This window comes from Trichechus manatus, unplaced genomic scaffold, assembly GCF_000243295.1.
Source record: "Trichechus manatus latirostris isolate Lorelei unplaced genomic scaffold, TriManLat1.0 scaffold00145, whole genome shotgun sequence".
Taxonomy (NCBI): Eukaryota; Metazoa; Chordata; class Mammalia; order Sirenia; family Trichechidae; genus Trichechus; species Trichechus manatus.
In genome coordinates this window covers 4,650,638-4,663,546 of record NW_004444081.1, presented here as the reverse complement: position 1 = coordinate 4,663,546, position 12,909 = coordinate 4,650,638, and the positions used below count along the sequence as shown (strand labels likewise).

At 46.5% G+C, this 12,909-nt stretch overlaps 1 protein-coding gene across 1 annotated transcript in view; it reads left to right on the top strand.

The window, feature by feature from the left end:
• The window catches only part of LMX1A (LIM homeobox transcription factor 1 alpha), a 207,430-nt gene that overhangs the window by 185,093 nt on the left and 9,428 nt on the right, over positions 1-12,909 (top strand). Inside the window, exons 5-6 of the mRNA XM_004385762.1 lie at positions 8,654-8,826; positions 12,082-12,159. Of these exons, the coding sequence (XP_004385819.1) occupies positions 8,654-8,826; positions 12,082-12,159 (251 nt within the window). The remainder of the gene's footprint in view (positions 1-8,653; positions 8,827-12,081; positions 12,160-12,909) is intronic.

The window sequence follows — 12,909 nt, the reverse complement described above, 5'->3', positions numbered from 1 at the left end:
AGGGGCCTGCCTGGATGTTGGAGCTGGAATACCCTGGCGCTGACCCCCCCGCCCCCGCCACCGCCGTAGCGTGGCACAGGAACCCTCATCTGCAGTGGACATCTCTGAACAAAGGTGCCTTTCTTGGGGCACTTTACCTACAGCCTGACTCAGGAGTGCCGCAGCTCTACTTCTGTCTGCCCAGTGCCTGAAATGATTAGTGCACTGTGATTGGAGACCTTCCCCGAGCATGCTGGCGCAGGCATTGTGTGCAGTGACCAGGGGTGTGTGTGTCGGGGAGGGGAGTGCATGGATTTAAAAGGAGGTCTGTCCCTTTTGGGGTGAAAAGAATGGCTTTGCCAGCCAGATCTCAAGGTAGATGTCCCACCCCACCCCCACCTCCTCCAGAGAGCCTTGCCTTCCAGCCTTTTCTTTCCTCGCTCTTTAATAACAGTAAGGCTGCCTGCAGTTGAGCGACACCTGACTGTTTGCAAGCACCAGTATCCTGGGATCTCCACAACAACCCTGTGGGGCAGGTCAGGCCGGCAGTGGCGGGAGGAGCTAGAAGAAAGAGCATCTCAGCTGTGTGCCATTGGGCAAGAGACCCCCTCCCGCTGCCCCGGGGTCTCAGTTTACTCATTTGCAAAAGAAGAATAATAACACTTATCCTGCCTCTTGAGGCTGTAGTGTGAAACAATGCAGTTGTAAAATGATGCCCTGTCAGGTATTGGGTAAGCAGAAGGAATGCTTATATCTTCTCCTAGATGAAGCAAATGGAGTGCTAGAGATGTGAGAAGTTTTATCCAAGGGCACACAGCATAGTGGCAAAATTAGGACTGTTGTGCTGTCAAGTCGATTTTGGACCCATAGGGACCCCCTGTGACAGAGTACAACTACTCCATAGGGTTTTCTAAGTTGTAGTCTTTACGCGAGCACATTGCCAGGTCTTTTCTCCTGGAGCCAGTATGGGGGTTCCAACGGCCAACCTTCTGGTTAGCACCTGGGGGCTTAACCCTTGTGCCACCGAGGCTCCACCACATCTCCCATTTGATGGTCAGAGTTACCTTTCTCTGCCCCACATCCTGTTATCATAAAAGTCCTATTCTCCACCATCATCATTTCAGTGTTCTGTGGAAGACAAAGCACTTGGATTTTCCTACGTATGGGCTAGGACATGCACAGGTGACTATCATTTGCTTATGCCTGATTTACTGATTAAAAAGTCTTGTTTCCTTCCTCCCTTCAGGGATCACCCGTGTTGGGTGTCTCTGGGCCTGGGCTTTGGAGCAGACAAGCCTTGCCTGAAACCTGGCCCTGCCACTCAGGCCCTGTTTGTTGGGACAGCTTACGTAACCTCTCTGGAGCCCCATTTATTCCTTAATTAGACCAGGTGGTACACTAATACCTTCCATACCATGTTGCAGTAGAGACAAAAGGACATGTGTACCCTGGACTCAGGGCCTGACCCAGAACTGGTGCTTGGGATGTGAACATTTCCTTCTTTTTCTCGAGTTCCCTGTCTAGAGCTGGGATCCGAGCAACTACTCAGCCCAGTCTTCCAAGTGGACATTGTGGCCCAGTGCCATCCCCTACACATACGCACCGCAATCCAGGGCTGTTGCTGTGTCTTCCCTATGTCACTGTGCCGTGCACTCCGGGTCCACACTTTCCCCTGTAGCTCTAGCCACGGAGCCCCTCATGGCCCTTTTTTGCAACACCTGCTTCCTCCCCTCTGGCTTTCCATATCTACTAAACCAAAACCAAGCCAAACCCCTTGCCATTAAGTCAGTTCTGATTCAAAACGACCCTATAGGACAGAGTAGAACTGTCGCATAGGGTTTCCAAGGAGCAGCTGGTGGATTTAAACTGCTGTCCTTTTGGTTAGCAGCTGAGCTCTTAACCACTGCACCACCAGGGCTCCTTCATATCTACTACTCCCTTCTTAAGCCTCCAGCCGTCACCAACTTTTCTGGCCTAATAGACACCCCTCTTTTCTAAATGCTCACATTTTTATTTACAGAGTTTATCATAGGTGCAGAACTTAATCATATACTATTATATATTCTTTATTGTTTCATGCTTGTTAACTCAAACTCAGTTCTCTGTTCTTTAAGAGCAAGGGGTTATCTTATACCTCTTTCTGATCCTTTCCCAATTACACAGAACAGTTCCAAGTGTGTAGTTTATATTTGATAAGCCTCCCTTCCCAGGTAAATGCCCTGCTTCTATGCCTTTAAATGTTCTGTCTTGTTGGCCGAAAACTCCCTTCCTCTCCTTTTCTACCTTTGCACGATTCATTTCAGCTCAAGTGACACCTGCATTGGTAGCCTTCCCCAGCCCCCTCCCCTAGCTCCTCTGAGCAGAGTTATCATTATCTTGGTGCTGGATCTTTCTCCTCCACTAATCTGAGATCTCTGTGAGAGCCACAGCTGAATCGTCATCATCTCTGCATCCTGGTATTGTCCTTGTGCAGTGCCTGGCACATGAGCCTACAGTACATCCTTACTCAAGAAACAATTGAATGTACAAGTTCCAAGTCAAATCTTTTACAGGAACCTAGTTTTGGTCTTCCACCACCCATCTGTCAGTTTGTCATACTGTGGTGGCTTGCATGTTGCTATGATGCTGGAAGCTATGCCACTGGGATTTCAGACACCAGCGGGGTCACCCATGGTGGACAGGTTTCAGCGGAGCTTCCAGGATAGAACAGACTAGGAAGAAAGGCTAAAGATATACTTCCAAAAATTAGCTAATGAAAACCTTATGGATCAGAACAGAATGTTGTCTGATATGTGCTGGAAGATGAGCCCCTAGGTTAGAAGGCCCTACACAATAGCCACAACAATGGGTTCAAACATGCCAGTGATCATAAAATGGTTCAAGGTCAGGCAACATTCTGTTCTATTATGCATAAGGGCACCATGAGTTGGAGCCAGCTTGACAGCAACTAACAACAACAGTTTCAGTCTGAGTTGAGGGACCTTGGGTCTTAGTTTTTCTATGAAGAGCTACATATAAGACAGTTTCAAAACAGTAGCTGCAGACTTCACTTGTCTGCTGTCTCAAGAACTGTACTCATTGTCTCTTGGGTTGTAAATGCTGCTTTGAGTTCATTGTGTCCGGGGTTGACTCCTACTATTCTCAGGGAGAGGGGAATTCTGGTCCTGTAACGCAGGGCAGTGAATGAAATCGCTTCCTATATATCCTGTCTTCATAAATTCCTCCTCTGCTTCTTCCCCTCCTTCTTCCACCCACAACAAACCCCAGGCCCTTTCTCTACTTCGCCAGCCCGAAGGACGTTTATGAGGCTCATCAGTGGAGAAGCATGTGAGGCCTGTTCCTGCCTCTCCCTTCCCTAGCATGAGGGTCAATGGCCCCCTCCCTCACCCTCGCCTTCTGGGCCAAGCTCAGATATCTCTTGCCCTGTTTATGGGCCGTTGGGATTTTTCCAACAACCTGAAATGAATCTGCGAGGCCCCACAGGTAGTGCAGCCCCAGTCTCAGGGCCATAAACCATGGCTGAGTCTTTCATCTGTGATTGCTTATGTCATAAACGAGGGGGAGGAACAGGCAAAGGGGGAGAAACAGCCCTGAACCATTCCAGATTTTTTTATACGAAAGAGGAAAGCAAAGGCCCTGAGAGACATGTTCAAACCTCATGCCAAGCAAATTCATTTCACTCTGGTAGGCTGTGTGGAGACTTAATCTCTGGACTTCCCCACCAGGAGTCAGATTTATGCTGTGTTTGTGTCTAAATGGCCTCCAGGGATGCTGACATTTGTAGTTGGAGAGCAGCAACTTGTGTTCCTTTCATCTCTGCAGAGGGGTGTCAGCTTAAATTATGAGGAATAGCTCTGTCCTGCATCTGGGCGTGGGAGCCTCTGGCAACGGACTGGGGCTGCCTCCCCCCTCGACTCCCACTTTTCTGCTGTTTTAAGGTTTTTCTTTCTTCATCTTCTGCTCTCCACTACTCCTGCTGGTTCTGGGAAAAATCTCCTAACTCCTTTAGAACTTTGCTTTCTCTTGGACAAATCAATAAGTATGTTTGAGGCAGTGCATGTTTTCATGGAGAAGTTGGGATCAGAGTCAAGGCACGCTTGTTATGCTGAAAGGGAAGACGGAGCCTTTGTGCACATCAAGGGAGCAGCCTGGGAATTCCCTAAGAGACTCACAGGGCACTGTTATCCCATGGTACTTACAACATGGTAGATAGAAGCTGAAGGCAGTGGTGGTTCACTGCTAGAATTCCTGCCTTCCAAGTGGGAGACTCAAGTCTGATTCCCGGCCAATGCTCCACCAATTCCTGGGTGCAACTACCACCTGTCTGTCAGTGGAGGCTTGCATGTTGCTATGATACTGAACAGATTCAGCAGAGCTTCCAGACTAAGATGGAGTAGGAAGAAAGGCCTGGCGATCTGTGTCCTGAAATCAGCCAGTAAAATCCCTATGGATCGCAGTGGTCTGATCTGCAGCTGATCATAGGGATGGTGCAGAAGGACCATGCAGCATTTTGTTCTGTTGCGCATGGGGTCCCAGTGAGTCAGGGGATGGCTTGATGGCAGCTAACAACAGATAGAAGCTGAGTGATGGTTAGTTATCGTCCACTGTCCAGTTGGCAGCTGGGCTGTGGCATCCATCTGCACTGTGTCAAAAGGCCCCTCCAGCCCTCCATCTCCAGAATCTCCAGATCTTCCAGGATACCTGAGATCCCCACACTGGTAATGGTTTAGTGGGAAGCATTTCTTGGTAAGTGTACATGTTATTGACTGTGGAGGAGAACACATCAAACCATGGCCAACCATTGATTCCATGGTGTCTCGGGTTCCATCAGTGCTTCCTGCCTCCAGAGTCAGAGCCTGAAACCATAGAACGCAGGACCTGTAAGTTTTGACGGAAAACAGGAGGTTAGGAGAGGTTTAGAGCAGGGGTCAGCAATCTATGGCCCACAAGCCAAATCTGGACTGTTGCCTGTTTTTGTTAACACAGTTTTATTGGAACCAGGGGTGGATTAACCAGTAAGCAATGCACGGGCTTACAGTAAGGAAGTTACACACAGGCTTAGTTGTGTTTACTTACTAATCTGTAGTGAACTATCTCACGTGGATTTCACCACATCTTTGGAATATAGCCACACTCGTTCATATTGTCTGTGGCTGCTGTGGTTCTACAATACCCATTGCTGTCAAGTCAATTCGCACTCATAGCAACCCTACAGGACAGAGTTCTACAGTGGCAAAGTTGAATACTTGGGCTAGAGATTGTGTGGCTTGCAAAAACTAAAATATTTACTTTCTGGCCTTTAGTAGAGAAAATTTGTAGACCCCTGGTCCAGAGCATGAGGTGCTGCCTGGAAGTAAAAGGGGAACCCAAGGAACAGAAGAGAAAGTGAGATACTGGACATCAGAGGGAGAAAATGTACCACAAAAACAATAGAAACATTCCAGAGACAAATTACTGCTACATTCCTCTGTTTCCTCTTCCTCTCCCTCCCTCTCCTTCTTTCTCTTTTTCTTCTTCTGCTCCTTTCTTTTTGCTGGAAAACAAGCATATTTTCCGCTGACTCTTCTCACCAGGTGTGAATGAGCAGCCATCAATGATGCTCTCAACATACTCTAAAACTTGTCATAGGGGCTGGCCTGGGAGATGGTTCTTTTCTGCCCTCCTCTCTGTTGCTTCATGATGGAAGTGCAGCTCTTCAGAAATATGCGTGCTCCTGTGTCTCCTAGGTGTCTTAGGCTGGGTTCTCTAGAGAAGCAAAACCAGTGAAGCGTTTTATATATATGTCTATAACTCTGGTGGCATAGTGGTTAAGAGCTACAGCTGCTAACTAGAAGGTCGGCAGTTCAGATCCACCAGGCGCTTTAATTCCAACAACATTATTACTTTCTTCAAAGAGAAAAATGAGTCTTGAAGAATTTGTTCAAAATCACACATAGTAGCTGGCAGAACCAGAATTTAAACCTAAGTTTATATGGCTCCAAAGCCCGTGCTTGTAGACATCATGCTAGATTGTTTTCCTGAAGGACATCAACATATATGAGACATTATCGTGAAATCTAGCATTATTTTAGACTTCACGTTTTCATTAGTTACTTTATTCTACTTATCAGTGCAGATTTGCATCAAATTATGTAAGGAATGACTGTAAAAGAATCAGACTGACTCCATAAAGTATTTGCAAATGCCATTTTATTGACAAACCTGGTATAGGCAGGAAGTTCTTGAAGATAAAATAATTGAATTTAAAATATATATATTCTAGAATTTGGATTTCTCACTCATTTCTTCCAGACTCAGCCACTTTTAGTCACCTGCCTGGCAGGAGATCTGCACAACACTGGAGTTTGGATGTCAGCCCCACCTCCTCAGAAATATTACTAAAGGGATCACTGGTGTCAAAGGAGCATCCTTTTGACTCTGAAGAGTCCGCCCTCAGAGAGAGTTACTGGCCTCGCTGAAGCCTAGGCTCTGGGACATCTCCAAGCAGTGGGATGAGTAGGGGCAAGCAATGGCGCATCTATGCAGTCCATGGCTTTTTTTTTGTTGTTGTTGTTCCTATCTTTTATCCTCTTGTGGGGTCTTCTTATTTCCCTGGGGCTTTTAGTTCTTAAGAGCTTATTTTTTCCCTCCCCATTTTGAAAGTCTCCTTCTAGAAATTTCCCCAAACCTCTTCACACCTAGGTACGACCAAGATGAGCCTGCTGTATTGCCACTGAAAATGAGCAGCCTCAGGGTTGAAGGTGCCAGAGTGGCCACCTCTTGTCACGAGCATTCTTGCTTTAACTCTCTTCTTTTTTAATCTTTTGGGTTTTAAAAACTACATTATTGAGGGAGATGGAGAAGAGAGAAAAGACATCCTGTTCACAGCATGTATCGAGAACCTCCTGTGAGCCAGGACTATGTTAGCTGTTTCACACGTAGCTTCATTACTTCTATGGTCTAGTCCCACTTGCTGGGTGGGTGTTACTGTCTCCAGTATTCAGATGAGGAACCTGAGGCTCAGTGAGATGACATATCTTGCATAGGGCTGTACTTGTAACAAGGGGGAGAACTGGGATGGAAACCTAGGTCTGCCAACATCCAGTCCCTTTCCAGTGACATCACGGGTCATGCCCTCATGGAACTCATTGTGCTCCTTCATGTTCAAATGTATTTTTAATGTTCGTAGAGAAAAGAAGGCATTATTCTTTCAGATAAAATAAATTTTTGTGGCTCTGGCGGAGGGCCAGGGTGAATACCCCCCATAAATTAGAACTCAATGAAAGTCTAAACTAAAACAGCCTATGCAAATGCACGACCTTTACGGAGGAGGGTGGAGTGAAGAACAAAGATGCCTGACACACACAGTGTGTGCCCTCAGCTTGGTGTTCTTGAAGTTGGCCAGAAGGGGACTGGAATTAGGAGGGCTGGCCTGGGGGAAGCCCTTAGGGGCAAGGGTTTCCCACTGGAGGAAATAGGATGGCCCACCTTTGGGAGGACCCAGAAATCCATATGGTTCTTGTTCAGGTAATTTGGGCACAGAGCTGTCTAAGGCTTTTAATGCTCAATGTGAGAAGTCTCTCTCACACAGGTATTTCCCAGACCCCAGAAGCATCTCTGGGGCATAAAGTCTGTGCAACGGAAGAGGTAGCCTAGAAAAGAATATGATGTATACTGCAGAGCTTTATTTATTTTAAAAGTTACCCCCCACCCCGTATTGCTCACTGTTTCTAGAGTTGAAGTAAGTCACATATTTCTATTTACTTTAATGGATATTTATTATTTTATAGACAAGCAATTTTGATGAATTATTCTTGTTACCTGACCATTCCCAGTTATCTCTACCTGCAGGTAATCTAACGCTGTTCTTTTGTGGCCTTTTAACAGTAATAGTTTCTACATTCTGCAAGTGGCTAGTTTCAGACTTAGCGTCTAGGACATTATACGTAGCTTCTCTAGGTCTAGTCTTTTCTTTAAAAAAAAAAATTTTATTGTGTTTTTGTTGACGATTTACATAGCAGTTTAGGTTCCATTCAACAATTTCTGCACCAGTTGTTCAGTGACATTGGTTACAGTCTTCGCAATGTGTGAACATTCTCATTATTTTCGTTCCGGTTATTCCATTTCCATTCATCTAGTTTCCCTGCCCTGATCTTTGTTTTAAAGTAATGTTGACCCTTTGGTCTCATATAGGTGATTTTCAAAGGAGCACAGTAGTTACAGGTGATATTCATTATTTCTAGATCTAGTCTTGAAAAAAGACACCTCTGGAATAATACCAATGCCAACATTTATTGAGCATTATGTGCCAAGCAGCATTCTTAGTGCCTTATTGGTATTAACTCATTTAATCCTGACAACAACCCCAGTGAATTAGGTTCTGTCATATCCTGATTTTGAGTCACAGGGAGGTAAGTAATTTTCCCACCATTAAGACAACAAGTAAATGTGGAGCCAGCGTACCATTTGGTGATAAAGTCCCGAGTGTGATGGTGGACTCTGGTACAAGCCTCTGGCTTTTAGAAGTACTTTCCTTAGCCTCCATCTTGCGGTTTCAAATCCTACCACATAGGTTATTACACTCATATGTAAAGCCTTGCTGGGAATGTGGACCCAAGTGCCTGGTTATGGAATATCATACAGCTCCAGAAAGTGGCTATCAGGGACTCAGCACATTGTTTTCTGCTGCTTTTAGGCAAAAGTGATGATGAAGAAAGTCTTTGCAAGTCAACCCATGGAGCAGGGAAAGGAGCTGCTGAGGATGGTAAGGACCACAAGCGCCCCAAACGTCCCAGAACCATCTTGACAACCCAACAGAGGAGAGCATTCAAGGCCTCATTTGAAGTGTCCTCCAAGCCATGCCGGAAGGTACAGGAGGAGGGAGGGGTGGAAAGGGAACTGGCCCTATATCTGTGCATGCACCATGGGTGCCCCTGGGGTGTAGATGGGCCCCTGGGGGTCAGGGCAGTAGGGAGGCTGTTAGACCAAGCCCGTGCATGGGGCCCTGAGTCTCGCTGGAGACACCAGAAAGCACTGAGGCTGGGCCAGGGATGTAGTAGAATCCCCCTATGCTTTCATGCATGCTTACCACTCCAACTGGGCCTTTGCTCACTTCTTTCGTTTCATGGAAAGCAGTGAGAGTAATAATAATGATAGGTACCAGTGGGGTATAGACCAAGATGCTGTAACAGTCTAAAAACACAGTGGCTTAATGAGGTAAGAGTTTATTTCTCTCATGTCTAGTTCAGAGGTGAGCAGTCTGAGACTGGTGGAGTAGCTCTCTTACCCATCACTCAGGTTCAAGGGGCTGCTCTGGTTGTCATTATTTTTCCAGCCACCAGGGTAGAGAAAAAGGAGGTAGAGGGCAAGCTGACCCAGAAGTTGCTTGCATCACCTTCACTTATAGCCACTGGCCAAGATCTAGTCACATGGCCACACGTCCTGCAAGGGAGGCTGGGAAGTGAGTCTCTTCCCAGGGCCAGTGGGTGACTGTCTGCCTGGCTAAAACGTGGGGATTCAATTGCTAGTAGGAAGAAGGAAAGCCTGTATCTTAGGGACAATTAGCAGTCTCTACCACAACAAGCTGTGTCTATTTATTGGGTGTTGCTGTTGGGTTCTGTTGAGTCGATTTTCGACTCATAGCAACCCCGTGTGACAGAGTAGAACTGCCCCGTAGGGTTTTCTAGGCTGTGATCTTTATGGAAGCAGATTGCCAGGTCTTTCTCCTGAAGAGCCACTTGGTAGGTTCCAACCACCAGCCTTTCAGTTAGCAGCTAAGCAGTTAACCATCATGCCACGAGTACCTGCCATTTATTGACTGCCTGCCATATGCTGGGTACTGCCTTCTATACAATAAAAGGAAAGAAAATAAAGCATTCTTTATAGAAATTCATAGAAGAAATAAATTATTTAAAAATGTTAGCACTTTTTTCCTTCATCCCTATTTGTATTAGTCAGCTTTTGCTGCGATAACAAACAAAGCAAAATCTTAGTGGCTCACAGCAAACATCTATTTCTTGCTCCCAGGCTGTGGGTGGGCTCTGGCTTAGCTGGGCTCAGATTCAGGTCTGCTCCACAGGTCTCTCATTCAAGGATCATCTTGAAGGAGCCCCACCAGGGGCATGCCATTCTTCTGAGGGTGGCAGAGGGCAGGAGGCCAGGTCAAACTGGGAAAGCCCATTAAAAGCCTCTGCCTGGATGTCACATACATCATATCCTTCTCACATTCCACTGGTCCAAGTACCTCATGTGGCCAAGCCCAGCATGAGTGCAGTGGAGAAGTGCATGGCTCCCATGGAGCAGAGGAGGGAGGGTGGATGGTTGCTGAGCAGTAATATAGTCCACCACAACATCTGACCTTCATAAAGATTCAACTACAGGGCTCTTACTTTCCCTGTCCTTGCTGCTTTTAGGTTCCAAGGAGATAGTAGGAGAAAGTGAAACCAGTTGCCATCGAGTTGATTCAGATTCATGGTGACCCCATGTGTGTCAGAATAGAACTGTGCTCTGTAGGGTTTTCAGTGGCTGATATTTTGGAAGTAGATCTCCAGACCTTTCTACCAAGGTGCTTCTGAGTGGACTTGAATCTCCAACCTTTCAGTTAGCAGCTGAATGTGTTAACTATTTGCACCACGCAGGGGCTCCAGGAGAAAGTGAAATACCCTCAGAGTAGTCTTGCACTTATTTACTTAATGCTACGTGTACTGAACTCCCAGCCTGGGTCTGCCCTGTGCCTGGTGCTTGCACCGGGGCAGTTTCCAGGCCACCAGCATGAAGGAGATATGTGCACCCGTAGCTGGAACACTGGGAGAAAGAGCCAAGGACCGTAATAGAGGGGCCAGCCAGGAACCGTGGAAGCCGAGGGAAGGGAAAGGTCACTTCTGTGGGGGGAATCAGGCGAGGCTTTGTGGAACAGGTGGCTTTTGCTTTTGCGCTGGGCCTCTGAGGGATGGGTAGGGTTTCAACAGGTGGAGTTGGACCTCTGTGCAGACTGCTGTTTTCGTTGGCTTAGAAGATGGATGTGCTTTAAAAATTGAGTCTAATCATTCTACTTCTCCTAAGCCTCAGCCCAGGTGGCACGATCAAGGAGAAGCACTTCCCAAGACTTCAGGTTTGCTCTAATCACAAATTTATTCAGGTGGCTCCTTCAATCCCAGCTCCTCCCCAGAATCCAGCCAAAAGGTGGCAGTGTCTCTCAGGCCCCTTCTTGGGAAGCCTGTGCTTCTTGCCTCTTTTCTTCTCGCCACCTTGCCAGCCACGTCACCACCTGCCTGTCTGGAGGGCAGATTTTAAAACACATCTCTTTATTCTCTATTTTCTGGATGGTGCCAACGGTTGAGTGCTCAACTATTAGCCGAAAAGTTGGCTGTTTGAACTCATCCAGGGGCACCTCAGAAGACAGGCCTGGCAATCTGCTTCCAGAAGGTCACAGCCTTGAAAACCCCATGGAGCAGTTCTCCTCTGTACACATGGGGTTGCCATGAGTTGGAATCAACTAGGCAGCAACTAACAATGACAGCTTTATTATCTGGATCCTGATAAGCCTGTCTCCGCACGGCCTGGTGCTTTTGCCTGCATCAGAGCTGCCTGCCTTGCTCTGTCGGATTCCAGGTGGCTCCCACTTTCCTCTCTGGGCAGGGCTCCCTTACAATAACAGGGAATATGACTATTCATTAAACGCTCAAAGTCACTTAAAGCTATGATGGACAAAACAAAAAATTAGACAAGAGAGGAGATCAAGAGAGGGCCATTTGGTTTCGCAAAGTGAATTTTACCATGCTTTTCTTAAGTATGTTAATGCATACGCACAGGTTATAGCAAAGGTACAACAACAGACTATGCTAATGACTTAACATCATGACTTAAGGTCTGATTTCTAGCATAAGAGAAACTCAGAAACACCTCCTGGGGACACACATCCGAATGAGTGATTTTTTCTTTGTTGACTGGGTGAAGGACCCTGTCTCCACCTGAAGGGCAGTGAGGTTCTTATGTTTTGGTTTATGCCAGTTCCTCTGTAAAATGTGGCCTGTTGGCCTCCTCTTGCGCTAGGTAGGAAATGTTCCAAGCCTCTTTCTTTGGGATCCTAATGTTTCTCTATTTCTAATGTTCCATTTTTCCAAGGTGAGAGAGACCCTGGCTGCAGAAACAGGGCTGAGCGTCCGTGTCGTTCAGGTGTGGTTCCAGAATCAGAGAGCTAAGGTAACCTGCTTCTTTTGCCTGTCTGTGGGTTGCTGGTTTCCTGAAATAACAGCAGTAGGACATTTGCCCTTGCCTCCAGGTTTTCAAACCTGAACTCATTGGGTAGAATAGTTCTCTTGATTCAACAATTCTGTTATCAACAATCATTTCAGTCACAGCAGTCCTGCTGAAGGGGACAGACTAGGCATTTGTTTTATGTGAAATGGCTGTTATTTTGCTAGTGGCTGTGACTGTGAATCTAGCCAGCCAGATGTGCCAATAAATGTCTTTCTGTGTCTTTCACTCTTTTCTTTAATTCATGTTTGTTTAACCTAGCTACCAAAGGCCTTTTGAAATTTCAATCAGAAACCCAAATGGCATGCATCTGACTGAGCTAAGACACCAGTCTCATGTGGGTGGAATATATATCTTTACTCAGCCTTCCTAGTGCCCATGCCCCTACTAATATACGCCCACACCACCTTTTGTCCTCTGGATTCTGCCAATGTTTGTATTTCCGTGCCACGATCTTTCTTTAGACCTTTTCCTCATCTATCCCTAAAAATTCATGTGTCTTGGAGTCCACTTTTTTAGGGTCCTGATCTTTAAAAAAAACGCATTGCCTCAAGTCAATTTCGACTCATAGTGACCCTATAGGACAGAGTAGAACTGCCCCGTAGGGTTTCCAAGGAGTGGCTCGTGGATTTGAACTGCCGACCTTTTGGTTAGCAGCCAAACACTTAACCACTGTGCCACCAGGGCTCCTGATCT